Source organism: Mus musculus, chromosome 3 (genome assembly GCF_000001635.26).
Source record: "Mus musculus strain C57BL/6J chromosome 3, GRCm38.p6 C57BL/6J".
Classification (NCBI taxonomy): Eukaryota; Metazoa; Chordata; class Mammalia; order Rodentia; family Muridae; genus Mus; species Mus musculus.
Genome location: NC_000069.6, coordinates 87,250,261 through 87,264,386, shown reverse-complemented (window position 1 = coordinate 87,264,386; position 14,126 = coordinate 87,250,261). Strand labels below are relative to the sequence as shown.

Here is a 14,126-nt window from a genome sequence, read left to right as displayed (position 1 = left end):
CCCTGTGATCTCAGCCCACCCACACCAATCATTAATCAAGATAATGCACTACTTCTTTGCCTATGGGCATCTCTCATAGAAGCATTTTCTCAGTCTAGAGTCCCCCTTCCCAGACAACTGTTGTTTGTTTCAGTTGACACAAACCAACCAGCACAGCTAGTTGTGCAACACCCACCTCCCAGCACCTATGTCCTTCCACATTATTTGGAGTGGAAGAAGAATCTTTCCTATGTGAGTTGAGGCCCTTCAGACCACTCTATTACAGTTCAGAGAGAAACCCTCCAGTAGACATACTGTGTCCATCCTGCTTTTCATTCCTACTTGTATCTGACCAATCATCTCCCGAACAGGAAGTTTTGAGCAGGAAATGCACCTTCTGGGTACCAAGAGCATGCATACTACCGAACAATAACTTGTTAAACCTGTCACCATTTCTTACAAGTTGTCATTTTTCTACCACCTAGTCTGGACTGACCGCTGGAGAGGAGTCAGTCCAGCTCTGGCAACGGTGCTGCTTAGTAGGGACTGTCTCTTGACTACTAAGAAGAGATTTACATTTTGAAAACTACCAAGCACCTGATTTGAATTTCAGTGGGCCCCAAACTCAGTATTCTCTGGAAAGGCAAGTGCAGTAGAAAGCTTATCTATAAAAGGAAGGCGTCCTACGCAGGAAGAAGCATGTCGCACCAGCGAGCAAATATCTAAGCAAGTCTGTAAAGAGGAAGGACGTTTGCTTTTGCAGCACCCATTGGGTTGGGGTATGGACTGATTGACAGACAACTTTGCCACTTCCTTTTTTTCCTATTTCAGATCCCTGCTGAACCACAGTGTTCTATCCCAGATCTGTGGTCCATCTGCCCTAAGGACTTGAGCTGCACCTGTCTCAAAGGGAGCTACTTGCCTCGAGTCTCATGCCTCTGTGCTTGCTGCTTCTGGTCTTCGGTAGGTAAGATGCTCAAAAGGCCTGGGGTGGTGCCAGGGTGGGACTCCCTCTGCTTGGTCAGCCCTAGACACTCTTCCTGAGCATATATCTCCCCACTGGGGGCTAGGGGTAGCACTAGGTTTCTCCTTCTGATCCAATATTAGCAAGTATAATGCAAATGGGAACTGAGAAAAGCAGGGTTCCCAAGAAAAGGAAAAGGCTCTGTGTGTGTGTGTGTGTGTGTGTGTGTGTGTGTGTGTGTGTGTGTGTGTGTGTGTGTTCTTACTAAAGGCTGGTGATTTGTCTCTATTATTTCTGTTTGATCTCTGTAAAAACAGTAAATTTTCATTAAAAGAGCTTCAAAGGTGGTTTCTGTTAGAGTGAACACATACACAGCCCAATAAATCTTACACCCAAGGCCCGGACTCTACTTCAGGCTCCACCATTTTTGGCTGAGCTCATATCTCCATACATTTAGACACTACATAGACTTCAAACCTGGCTGATAATAGTTGATATCATAGGAGCATATCTACACTGCCCCATACACAGCAGGAGGTCTAGAAGGCAGAAAGGAAGAGAACTAACCTCAATGAAATATAAGCAGGCCCATTCCTGGCACCTAGGTTGCCCTGTGTAGGTAATTTCTCTTAAGCAAAATAATCTGGACAGTTTCAAGGTGGAGCCCGCAAACTGGTTATCCAATACCAAGTGGTCAGCCCTGAAATCATATATATACAAGTAACATTACATGGATTGAGCAGGTTGTATTATATAGAGATGTATATGTGTGTATGTACATATACATATATGGAGAGAGAGAGAGAGAAAGAGAGAGAATTAGAAGCCATAAATTTGAGAAAGAGTTGGGGAGGAGGGAAAGGAGAAAATGATTTAATTTTATTTTAATTTCAAAAAAACCCATTTAAATTGAAAAGGTAGGCGACTTGAAACTCTTGAAATTCTGCTTGCAAAAGACAAACTCCTGGAAATGGAAAAGAACCAGCTATAACATGATTGGAATTATAAAAATGAATCCTGGGTTCTGTAGGAATGTTGTTTGTGAGTGAGAGAAGGAAGGATGAACAAAAGATGGAGGAAAAAGATAGAGGAACTGAAGGAGGGAAGATGAAAGGGAAGGGGAGGGGGAAGAAGCAAAAGGAAAAAGAGAGGGAAGTGCTTGGGAGTCCTCGGAGGGCCAGAACCTGTGAAAAAGTGTGAAGCCCTTGGTCCTGTGTAATCTCTCTGCCTTTGTTCCCTTGCAGCTCCTGTCGGAGTCCAGTCCGGTGAGCAAGTCTTCTCTTTGTTCCTTTACATCTCCAGAACCTCACTCTCTTGGGCATGGGAGGTTCTGCCTAGCAAACCATCTTAGCAGAAGGTAGCAGAAGGAATCCAAGTCAGAGTTAGGGTGAAGAGAGCGGCAGGATTAGGGCACCTCACTCCTCACCCTTGGTCAGCAGGGCCAGGGTATGCCACAACCTCTGTTTTGCCAGCTATTGCTGGATAGGAAGAAGACCATGTCCTGACTCTCAAGGCAATGAATTATTTCCCCTTCGCTGCTGACCTGGCAGACAGGACAGGGAAAGGCATCTGTGTAGTCAATGGGGACAAAGATTCTCATGCCCATCGCAAGCGGCAATTGAGAGTACATTTGTGGCAGAGGAGACGCTCTGCAGAAGGCAAGGACACCCTTAGGTCCCCATTGGGACATAAACAATCCAATGCCTCATGTGCTTTCCTTTTCTTATTGGAATTTTAATATAATGAAATTAAGAAGTCACTTAGTTTCATGGCAGCCTGGGAAATTATACTTTCTTCCTTGCTTAAGCCTTTGAGAACACATTCATTCTACAACATGGAGAAAAGATGATACTTGTGTGCCCAGCTTTGTAATTTTAAACAAGAATGTTTTTAAATTACTTGGTTGGGGAGGTCTCTAGAGCAACCTCATGGGATCCAGTGAGCCTTCAGAAATTGTGGTAAAAAGTTTATAGATGCATAACTGTGGCCATGTTGAGGAAATACAGCTCCAAGTAAAATCTCAGAAATGAAGACCGCTAACCCAAGTGTCTTGCAGTTAACATCCTTACTTCAGTCTCAGGGAAAACTGCTACCATGTTTCTCTGTCTCCTAGCCCTTCCATCATTCTCAGTTTGGCCTTCACCACTTCTTTTATCAACCTTTGTGCCCTGCCATCTATCTCTATTCCCATTATCTTTCAAAGCCAATCAGAAGGTACCTTTGAGCTTGACTGGACACTTTGTCCTACTGAAACCATCTGAATGAGCAGCTCAAACACGGTATAGACAAAAAGGTGTACATGGATATATGTGAACAATGAGAAATACATACATAAACCCAACAGCGTGGAGGATGAGAAGGTGAATTGAGCTGGCCTGAGCAGAATGTGTGGGGTCCCAAGTTCGGTCCCCAGCATCTTAAAAAAAAAAAGGAAGGAAGGAAGAATGGAAATTCATCGGAGATGATCATCTTCATGAGATGGGCTTTGGAGTGCCATATGCTTTAGGAAGTTCTCACTGTTCCTCATCTACACCTTATAGGTGCCTTAGCGCCTTAGCTTTTTCTTCCTGAGACAGGCCCTTGGGAGTCAGAAGGACAAGCTGGGCAGGCACTAACCATGGCTTTTGTACTGTATCTTCACTTACACTGGGCAGCGTCTTATTTCACTCTGAACGGGAGTGGTGCTCTCTGATGAAGGGCTGTGTTCAGAACAGGGTCTGGCCTTTTTATCAGAGCAACAGACATTTGCCATGCTGCCTCCCTAGTGCACTACATCTCCAACCTGGCATTTGAAGCTGAATTTCGAGCTCTTTGCAGACTGAAATCTTTCTGTAGGAAGATGGAGGCTGTGGGGCAGACTGCCAGAGCAGCATGCTGGTGAGCTCCTCTGTCTTCAGAGAGGTTTACAGGATCCTTTCTGCTCTTCTGTGTTTTCTCCTGCTGTGGCAGATCCAAAACACCTGAGCTATCCATTCGCCACTGAATGACCACTGTCCTCTAGGGAAAGCAATGGCCTGAGTAAGTAGAGGCCCCACTTCTTCCTTGAGGGGACCCTACAGGGCCAAGCATGGCAATGATTTGTCTGAAAGAGTTTGTAGTCAGAGACTGGAAATGTAGATTCCAGAGCTTGAGCCTCTGTGACCCCACTGGCTTTATCAAGAGATAACGACACACAAGAGAAGGACTTGGAGTTTATCATGTTACTCTACAAGGTTTCCAAAGCATGAGACAAGCAGAGGGGGTTAATCATCGTTGCCATGGGGGATCTGAGGCCACACCAATAGGTATAAGGAGATACCCATGGAATCTTCTAGTAGAGGGAAGAGGAGTACTGAGACTCAAGTCCAGGGTCTTGCATGTGCTCGGTAAGTACCCCACCACTAAGCTGTCTATGTCTGGCCCTGTTTACTGCTTATTGTGAGTCATAGTCTTGCTAAGTCACCCAAGCTAGCCCTAAACTTCATCTGTAGCTTTGAATCTGTGATCTACCTGCCTTAACTTCATGAATAGCTGTAATTCCACACCTGTGCTATCTCAATGAGCTAGTGGACTCATTTTAAATCCATGGTTAGTACAGCTGTTGGAAATTGGGGAAAGTCACATACAATATATTAACATGCATACAAAACACACATCTGAAAAAAATCATCCAGTGAAGCTCACTCCACTGAGCCAGAAAGTTAACAAAGCTGGTAGGGCTCCAGGCAGCGGTGGGTCATCCACTTATAAACACATGTAGAGGATCTGTCTCCCCAGGAGCATCGAGGCAGGATCCACATTGTCACTGTCTGCACCTTTGCTTCCTTTTCAGACTGGTTGAGCATCAGCCTTCCACACCGTTCTTATGAAGGAGACCAAGTAGTTATAAGCTGCACAGGGAAAAATAATGGTGACATAAAGAGACTGAAGTACTTCAAGGATGGATATCACATAGAAACTTACAGCAGTGCTTCAAGCTACACCATTAGGAATGCAAGACGCGGTGACAGTGGCTCCTATTCCTGTAAGGCAGATAGGAAATTTTTCCTATTTATAGACACAACAGAAGAAACAGGATCTAAGTGGCTGAATGTCCAAGGTAGGGGACTATTCTTCATGCGGCTGTGTCTAGGAAAGAGAGTGCCTGGATAGGAGAGCCAGGCTAGAGGGCATACAACACTAAGCTAGGGTGGATAAATGGTAGTAGGCTGTCTGTCCTGGAGTATGGGTATGTGTGTCTTGCTCTGTAGGCACTTCTGGAGAAGTGTATAGTCTACTACTAATGGGTGGTCTCTTCTAATTCTGTCTTCCTTCCAGAGCTGTTTCCAGCACCTGGGCTGACAGCCAGCCCCCTGCAGCCCGTAGAGGGGAGTTCAGTGACCCTGTCCTGCAACACCTGGCTCCCTTCAGATAGGGCAACGACCCAGCTACGCTATTCCTTCTTCAAAGATGGCCACACTTTGCAATCGGGCTGGACCTCATCAAAATTTACCATCTCAGCAATATCGAAGGAAGACTCAGGAAATTACTGGTGTGAAGCAATGACTGCCTCTCGCAGTGTCTCAAAGCAGAGTCACCGGTCCTACATAGATGTAGAGAGTGAGCGTCTATGGGTTGGAATGATGGGGCTGAGTCAGGCAGGGATAGCAGGGGTACCAGCCAGACTGCAGGCTCCTCTTTATCCCTGAGGGTGGGAGACATCATGGCTCATCGGGACTCTTGAATGCTAATTTCTGTAGGGGTATAATTTCCAATGACTTTGCCCTACCTTTCAGAAAAGAGACAATAGTAACTTTACTCAGAAAACCAAAAGGTCAATGAAGTCCAGCCTTTGTCTCTGAGGAGAGACGTCCCCACCCCCAGATAGGAGGTGATACAATGAAGGCACAAATAATAATATCTGAAATGACAATAACAATTTTTAACTCATAAAAAGAATTACTATATTGCAGAGCTCAGCTAAAGTCATTGTGATGCTCTGCTCGCTCGCTCTCTTTCTCTCTCTCTCTCTCTCTCTCTCTCTCTCTCTCTGGCTTTTACAAATATCTGCAAAAGAGAGGACAGGAGGATCTGCCACCTGTAAGACGTTCCTCAGAGCAGCTGAACATTTTGTCCTCACAGTGGTCTGTGAAATAGTTTTATGTGTAGTGCCTATGAAGTGGGTCCTGTTACTCTCCCCATTTTACAGACGAGGAAACCCAAAGCAAAGAGCTATTAGAAACTTGCCTAAGGAAACTCAGCAGAGAGACCTGGAGTTTAAACAACGTGGTTACTCTGGCCCTGTACACACACTTTAAACACTTTATAGCACTTCCCAGCCAGCCCTGTCAGAAGATACCAGCATCACTAGCTGACATTGCTGAACATTGCTGGTGTAAGACTGCTTTGTGTATGTGTCTCAGCCAAACTTCATGAGAACTCCGTGAGGTTTCTATGATTATCCAAATGCTATTGAGAAAAACAGAGGATTAGAGATACTGACTTACTCAGAATCTGCGTTATTAAATAGCAGAATGTAATTGTTACTCTGGTCAGACACACCCCCCCCCATTTAAATGAGATTCCAGCCTCTCTCCTATTGCCTCAGGTTCACAAGGAAGTCAAGAACCCTGAGGGCTGTGGTCATGCGTGTAGGCAGGAAAAAGCACAGGAAGTGGAGAACAGGATTGTTACCGAGCATCGGATTGCAGAGCGGTCCTGTGCAATGCCCCTCAGTATGCGCCATTCCCATGAAAAACACTCAGGCAAACAGGGTGAACTCTCAACTCCAAATATCTACCTGCCATAATTCCCAGAAGGTGATACTGAACCCTACCTGGTCTTTAACAATTATCTTCTGTTCACACAGGGATCCCTGTATCTCAAGTCACCATGGAGATCCAGCCTTCAAGAGGCTGGGGAGTTGAAGGGGAGCCACTGGTCGTTGAAGGGGAGCCCCTGGTCCTTGCTTGTTCTGTGGCTAAAGGCACTGGGCTAATCACATTCTCCTGGCATAGGCAGGACACTAAGGAAAGTGTGGGGAAGAAAAGTCAGCGTTCCCAGAGAGTGGAGCTGGAGATCCCTACTATCAGGGAAAGCCATGCTGGGGGGTACTACTGCACAGCAGACAACAACTACGGCCTGATCCAGAGTGCAATCGTGAACATCACCGTGAAAAGTGAGTAGCATTCCCCAATCGGAGGCAACGACTCCCAGCTGGAGAAAAATGTCTGAAGTGATGGCAAGGTACAAGGAAGGCAGGAAGAGGCTGGGAAGCTGTCTGAACACAGCACGGCTTTTGTTTGTTTGGTCGGTGGGTGTCAAAGTGGCAACAGCCACATCAGAACTGAAAGAGGGCACAGAGATGGAACGCGAGGCAGATAGTGTGGGGCAACCAGAGGCATGCTTTCCAGAAATCTCCCACAGTGTGTAACCGCTCTGCTGGAGCCTCCCTGGATGGTTAGATCAAGCAGGAGACTTTAGGAAAGAATGCACGGGGCTGGAGTGGGAGAGTTTAGGTGAAAAATTCACGAAGTTTTCCCAGCACTCCCTCTGATACTCTGCTGTGCTCTCAGTTCCAGTGTTGAACCCGCTCCTCTCCATCAGTGTTCCTGGGGTCTTGCCCTTCATCGGAGATGTGGCGGAGCTTCACTGTGAAGACAAGAGAGCATCTCCTCCGGTTCTCTACTGGTTTTATCATGAAAATATCACTCTGGCTAACACCTCGGCACCTTTTGGAGGAAAGGCATCCTTTAAGCTCTCTCTGACTGCAGGGCATTCTGGGAACTACTCTTGTGAGGCTGAAAACGCCTGGGGTACCAAGCGCAGTGAGGTGGTAACGCTCAATGTCACAGGTAGGACAATTTAATGATCCATTCCAGGGTGCAACTTGCATTATGCCGAGCCATGCTTTCTTCCTCTCCTTGTACTCTCCCACCCTTCAGGAAACCGGAGCTCCATTTGAGGACCACCCTTACCCCCAGGAGTGCTCTAACAGTAGCATCACTGTCCACTGCTTGTTTTTCCTGTATGCTTTCCATAGAATCACGTATTGTAAAATCAGGGATCTGACCAGTGTAACGGGTAGGCTAGGTAAAACATGGAGAGAGAAGGCAGATGTCCTTAGAGTTCGCTGAGGCTCACTCAGGGTGTCTAGGGAGCTCCCACTAGCTCTTGTAGTTAAGGACAAATGAAAAAAAAAGAGGCACAAACAAAACAGATGAGTGGGCTTTAAATTTTTATTTAGACCGTATCACTTAATTTCCATAGAAACATAATTATTACAGAAAAAATATGATTTAAATTAAGCGGTTTGTCCAAGGTTACTTAATATGAGTACCATGAACAGGAACAGAGATGGAGCTGAAAGTCAGGGCAGCCAGAGCCAAGGAGCTTTGGACTTCGCCACTGTGTGAACAGGTCTGGGTGGTAGTGTGATCTTTTTTTTTTCTTTAATCCATTATTGGAGAGAATCTTTTCGCGAGTTATTAAATGGACTGAGCTTTCCCTCTAAGCTCATCTTAGTCATCACGGTAGTAGCTTTATATGACTTGCTAATGTTTTATCTCAGATGTTTGCATCTGATTATTTAGTGCTAGGCATCAAAACCAGGGTTTCAAGTGTGCCAAGGATATGCTTTTCGACCCCCTGAGTCCTATTAACACATGAGTGCTCATTTTTCTTTGCCAGGGATAGCTTAGCTACATAAGAATGGTTTCAGGGAGTCTCCACAGATTTTGTGCTCAGAAATTTAAAACATTTAGATCCTCTATTACTTGACAGTCTTTGTAACTAGCCAAAGGAGCCCCCGTAGACTGTCAAATCATTTTTTGTTAATTGGCTTTTTCAATTTTTAAAATTATTTTAGGACAATCTTTTATTATATGGCTACTGTTGTCAGGCTTGGAGACGGCTGGCTGGGTAAGATCGCTTACCTCACGTGTGGATCCTGAGTTTGGAACCTCAGAGCCCATCTGAACATGGCTGTTTTGGGGAAGTGGAGACAGGAGAGCTGAAGGGTTTTGCTGACTAGCAGTTGAGAAATGCTGAGGTCCAGGTTCTGTGCAAGAGCCTGTCTCCAGAAAATAAGGCGGAGAATGTTGGAGGCTCCTCGGCATCCTCTTCTGCCTCCCTCAGCACGCAGCACGCATACATTGTACGCACACACATTCAGCCTCATTCGGCTGCCCCACAACCATTTCTGTGCTCTCCCCCGCCCCACAAATGGACAAACTATGAAAATCTAGACTTTGAAATTTATCCTAGACCCTTGTGCACCATATCCCATGTTTAGCTTACAGTGTGGGACTATACTCTCTCCCCATTTCTAAGGTACCTGGATGGCCCCTTTGCCCCATCAGATTTAACCAGAGTTTTTTCTGTTATATTTTCTCTTTAAAAAATTCCAGGGTGTTGTCGCTGTTGTTGTTGGGATTTTGTTTGTTTGTTTTGACTTTTCAAGTCCATATTAATTTACTGTCTCATTTGTTTGTATTTTTTGTTTTTTGACTCTTCAAGTCCATGCTATTTTACTATTTCAAAGTATTTTTTCTAATTCATTTACTTGTCTGCTATATTTTCTCCTTCCTATAGTTCATATTGTTCTTTAATTTCTTAAATACTTCTTTTGTGTCTTTTTTGTTTTCTAACAAATATATTTAAAACTGTGTTCTCCTCCACGTGCTCTTGTTCCCTTGTATTTTAAAAGTTTTGATACAATGCCCTCACTTGCTTATTGTCTACAAGGTGTGTAACAAGGGTTCTCAATTCTTTTATAAAAAGAACTTATAATTTCTTATAAATTAATTTTATGTCATTCCTTTATTATTAATGTCTTATGTATTCCTTTGCTCTTGTATTCAGCATTTATTACAATGTGGTCTGCATAATTTTTACTTCCAAGAAATCACTGAAACTTTGTTGATGATTTTGCATGCTGTCAATCTTTCTGTGAAAAAAATATTATTTTTGTTTGTGATTGGAGTCTACATGGAGTCTAGATTGCTTTTCCTTAAACTACTTTCTTACTTAGTCTTATATGGCAGTCTCTATAGTGTTATGAGTTTTTGGTCTCATTAATTTATCGAGTTTTGGAAAATATGTTTTCTTTTCATTTCTTTGCTTTGCTTTTTTTTTTTTTTTTAGATAGGCTCTCACTATTCAGCCCTGGCTGGCCTGGAACTCATCATAGGCTGGACTCAAACTCAGAGAGCTCCTCCTACCTCCGTCTCCCCAGTGCTGGGTTGATGGAAGGTGGGCACCACCATGCCTACCTTAGAAAAGCATTGTTCTCATCTGTGCTTTCTCTGGTCCATTTGCATTATTGATTCTTATGTTGCTGTCTGCCTTTTTCAGGGATCTTGCCAAGATCTGAGTAGTTGTAAGACAATATGCTCACTACAAATGATAGAAATTTCGTCTGAGTTGACCTGCCTTCCCATAAGTGATGCTAACAGGAAACCAGTAGTAGTTGTTGTAATTCCCCTGTGGGTTGGGATTCACAAGCTCTCTCATCTTCTTATTCAGCTTCTTTCTCAGACAAGCAAAGTTGGCCACTAACAATGTTAATCTTGAAGCTATATTTTATCCGAGAGATCTCAGAGAAGGAACAATGATCCTGAGTTTAAGGCCTCTCTAGACTATGTAAAAGATCCTGTATCAAGAGAATATAGAGGGGAAGAGGGGGAGGAGAGGGGAGGAGAGGGAGAGGGGGAGAGGGAGAGAGAGAGGGGAGGGAAGAGGGGAGGAAGGGGGAGAGGGAGGGGGAGAGAGATTGGGAAAATCCCTTTCTGATAACTCCAGTTTTATTTTTTAAAGAAGCCTGAGCATGGTAGGTAACAAAAGCAAGAGGATTGCTTGAAGTTCAAGATTAGTCCAGGAAACACAGTGACATCCCCTTTTCAACAAACTAAGTAAAACACAAAATAACAAAGTAAGCAGAAATTGGAAATTAGACAGGAATAAAAAAGACGCAGAACAAACAAAGCAGGTCTTTCTTCGTTCGATGTCTCAGTCTCTATCATTAGGAAGGATTTAATTATATTCTTCTGTGTTTTTACGTTGTTTGTTTGTTTGTTTTTTGAGCTTATGGAAAACAAACCCTGAATCTCTGTGTTTCCCAGGGTAAGCAGAAGCTTTTTTGGGGCTCACTGAACGGGGCCATTGGTGATGTGACCCGAGATGGTGAGAAAAATGCGAGTGCAGGAAGGCTAAGCTAGGCTCTAAGATGCCTCCTTTGGCAACTCCTTATCTGCCTTAGGTTCCTTTCCTGTTGCCATGACAAAAGCCCAGCAAAAGCAACTTAAAAGAAAGGTGTTTCTTTTGGCTAACAGTCCAGGGGTCATGGTAGGGAAGTCAAGGTAGTAGGTACCTGAGGCATCTGTCACATCACATCTACAATCATCAGAGCTATGAACGCTTGTGCACAGTCAGCTTTCTCCTTTTATGGCAGTCACAGATCCCAGCCTAGGGAATACTAGCACCCACAGTGGACAAGTCTTCCCGGTTTGACTAACCTAGTATATTCCCCACAGGCATGGCCACCAGCCAATCCAACCTAGATAATCCCTGATAGGTGATGGTGCCTAAAGACTTTTAGGTGATTCCAGATACTGTCAATCAACTGTTAACATCAACTATAACAGTATGCCTGCTCTAAAGACCTGTGTACATGGGAGCTGCTTAAGAGTATGCACACTTTTTAATATACTTTCATCTGCTCTGTTTGCAGAGCCCCCACCCAAAGTGCGTTTGGTGAATGGCCCCCACCACTGTGAAGGACGCGTAGAGGTTGAACAGGAAGGTCGCTGGGGCACTGTATGTGATGATGGCTGGGACATGAGGGATGTGGCTGTGGTGTGCCGAGAGCTGGGCTGTGGAGCAGCCCAACACACACCTATAGCCATGCTGTATCCACCAGCAGTTGATGAAGCTCTGCCTGTGCTCATTCAGGTAGCCCTGTGCAATGGCACAGAAAAGACCCTGGCTGAATGTGACCAGGTTGAGGCCTTTGATTGTGGACATGATGAGGATGCTGGAGCTGTGTGTGAAGGTGAGTGATGACAGAGTTGACATGGGGCTGAGCCCCTCCCTGGGCTGCCACCTTCTGCTTTCTTTCTTGTACTTATTCTACAGTAGAGTGCAACTTGGGGCAACACTGTAAGATCACATTAGATTGCCCCAGAGTTACAGAAAACTATCCTGTGAACTTGACTATCTTAAAAGACAATCCTAACAAACAAAACATTAGTATTCTTATGGTTGTATTGCTGGGGCATGATGTCAAGAAAATCATTAAGTTGTCAATGTATACAGTTTGGGAGGTTTTTAGTCAGCATGATGATGCTTACATTATTGTGAAGTCTCTTCAGCTCTCCTGAGCTCTTTCATTGCAATTCCATCAGTCAGTTAGATTCTAATGGTAGTGTTGGGAAGACATTGGTGGTCCCAAAAGTCAGACCCAGGAATCAGGGTATAAAAGGCAGATTCCAGAGAGTCAACTCCAAAGGAAGAAGTCTGAGGTCTGCTACAAGTTTCCACATCTCCACAGAACCTGTGACTAGAGAGGAAGCCAGGGACACTGTCCTCCTTAGCCTCTGTCCACTGAATGCAAGAGTGGCCTTTTGCAAAGAGAATTAGAATTACTGGGCCCATGCCCATTGCAAGACATTTGGAAGGTGGTAGGTAGCTTGTTCAAGGTAACGGAACCAGGACTAGGCTTTATAGAGCCCATGAGATCTGCAGAGCCTTTGAGGTTGGCTTCCCCCACATACCAGCCCCAGAAATAACAAACTTCTATGTGACTGATTATCTTTGTCAGAGAATTGTAGTGTCTAGACCTCACTGAGTCTAGATAAAATTAGGACTGCACATATTCAGGACCTCTGGGAAAGTCCATGTGTAGGAAGAAGCCCCGCCCCCTTCCGGAGACGATTTGGGATGGTTTGCTGGGATGTGGGCTTCTGTGGTTCAGGCTGTCTTTCACCTTCACTCTGCCTTGCACATCTCCTTAGACAATCTGATGCATGTGTCTGCACAGCCCTTTGCTGGGTCTCTGCATCCTAACTTCTTCTCATTCCCTTTACACACAGTCTTACCCAGCACTTTCTGAAGATCTAGAGACCAGAGACCATCAGACCTCCTACTTTCTGCACTGGGCCTCACAGCCCTCACGGTCTGCAGCTCCCAGTGGACTTCCAGACTTCAGCTGTGGCTTATCATTCAAGAGGACTCAAAACTATATTAATCTGCTCTGAGATAATGTTCCAAAAGCTCCAAAGAAAGCCCGAGTCCCTTGCCCCCAGAGGCCAAGCTTGGAAAAATTGTTCCCCTGTCCAGGTTCCCTGCCTTTCTAGCTCCTTCTTGCTATCTCCTTGGGCAGACGTGCGCAGAGGTGGCGCAAGTGAGGATCACATACATGTGCCTGGGCTTCCATCTGGTAGAATGTGGTCTAACAAAGCACATACAACAAAAGAAACTCTCAGTGCGTGTTCATTTCTTGACATGGGATGAAATTAGTTTTTAAAAAAAAATTAAACCATTTTCTTAAATTATAGATATAAAGCAAATTAGAAAAAAAGTGATATATAGAAAGGAAAAGTCAGCCAAAGTCACACAGTCAGAAGTAACTGATACTAACCAAAGGATTATGAATCATGAATTCATACTGATGGATGATTTAACAACTGAATTGATTGCTTTATAAACTGCACATTATTTTAGTATCTAAATTCAACAATTTATTTATTTGTTTGTGGGCTATTTATTTATTCATTCATTTATTTGGGGTTTTTTTTAAAGACAGGTTTTCTTTGTGTAAGGCCCTACATATTTTAGAACTCACTCTGTAGGCCATGTTGGCATTGAACTCAGAGATCTATCTGTCTTCCTCTGCTTCCCAAGTGCTGGGGTTAAAGGCACGTGCCAGCACACCAGGCTCAACAATTTAATTTTAATGTATTTATAGAGAGAAATATACATGAACAAAACTCACACATATATGTGTACATGCCTTCTTGAAGTTATTTTAAACATTTTTGCACTGGTGTTTCTTATTCTAAAATTGCATTCTCTTTTTGTTTTGCTGAGTATTTGTTGTTGTTGTTGCTGCTGCTGTTGATGCTGTTGTTGTTGTCAGATGGCCATCACCATAGCCTAGGATGACCCTCAAACTTGTGATATAGCCAAGCGTAAATTTGAGCTTCTAATTCTCCTGCCTCCATTTTCT

General features: G+C 44.3%; 1 protein-coding gene across 2 annotated transcripts; it reads left to right on the top strand.

Annotated features, from left to right (window-relative positions):
• The first annotated feature begins 621 nt into the window (after nt 1-621).
• On the top strand, nt 622-13,651 carry Fcrls (Fc receptor-like S, scavenger receptor). Of its 2 annotated transcripts, XM_006502369.2 has the most exons (9): nt 622-709; nt 811-942; nt 2,188-2,208; nt 4,755-5,021; nt 5,240-5,521; nt 6,771-7,079; nt 7,477-7,755; nt 11,631-11,951; nt 12,991-13,651. In XM_006502369.2, exons 2-9 carry the CDS (start codon nt 912-914, stop codon nt 13,008-13,010), a joined length of 1,530 nt encoding a protein of 509 aa, XP_006502432.1. In that variant the 5' UTR covers nt 622-709; nt 811-911; the 3' UTR covers nt 13,011-13,651. The 2 variants fall into 2 exon arrangements, with proteins under 2 accessions (XP_006502432.1, NP_109632.2); NM_030707.3 differs by lacking the exon at nt 622-709 and having other exon boundaries at nt 863-942; nt 12,991-13,422.
• Nucleotides 13,652-14,126: the final 475 nt, after the last annotated feature.

Coding starts and splice junctions, on each gene's coding strand:
- Fcrls (XM_006502369.2), top strand. CDS start 912: ATGCCTCTGTGCTTGCTGCTTCTGGTCTTCG. Junction 2,209..4,754: donor TCCTGTCGGAGTCCAGTCCG/GTGAGCAAGTCT, acceptor CTTCCTTTTCAG/ACTGGTTGAGCATCAGCCTT. Junction 11,952..12,990: donor TGCTGGAGCTGTGTGTGAAG/GTGAGTGATGAC, acceptor CTTTACACACAG/TCTTACCCAGCACTTTCTGA.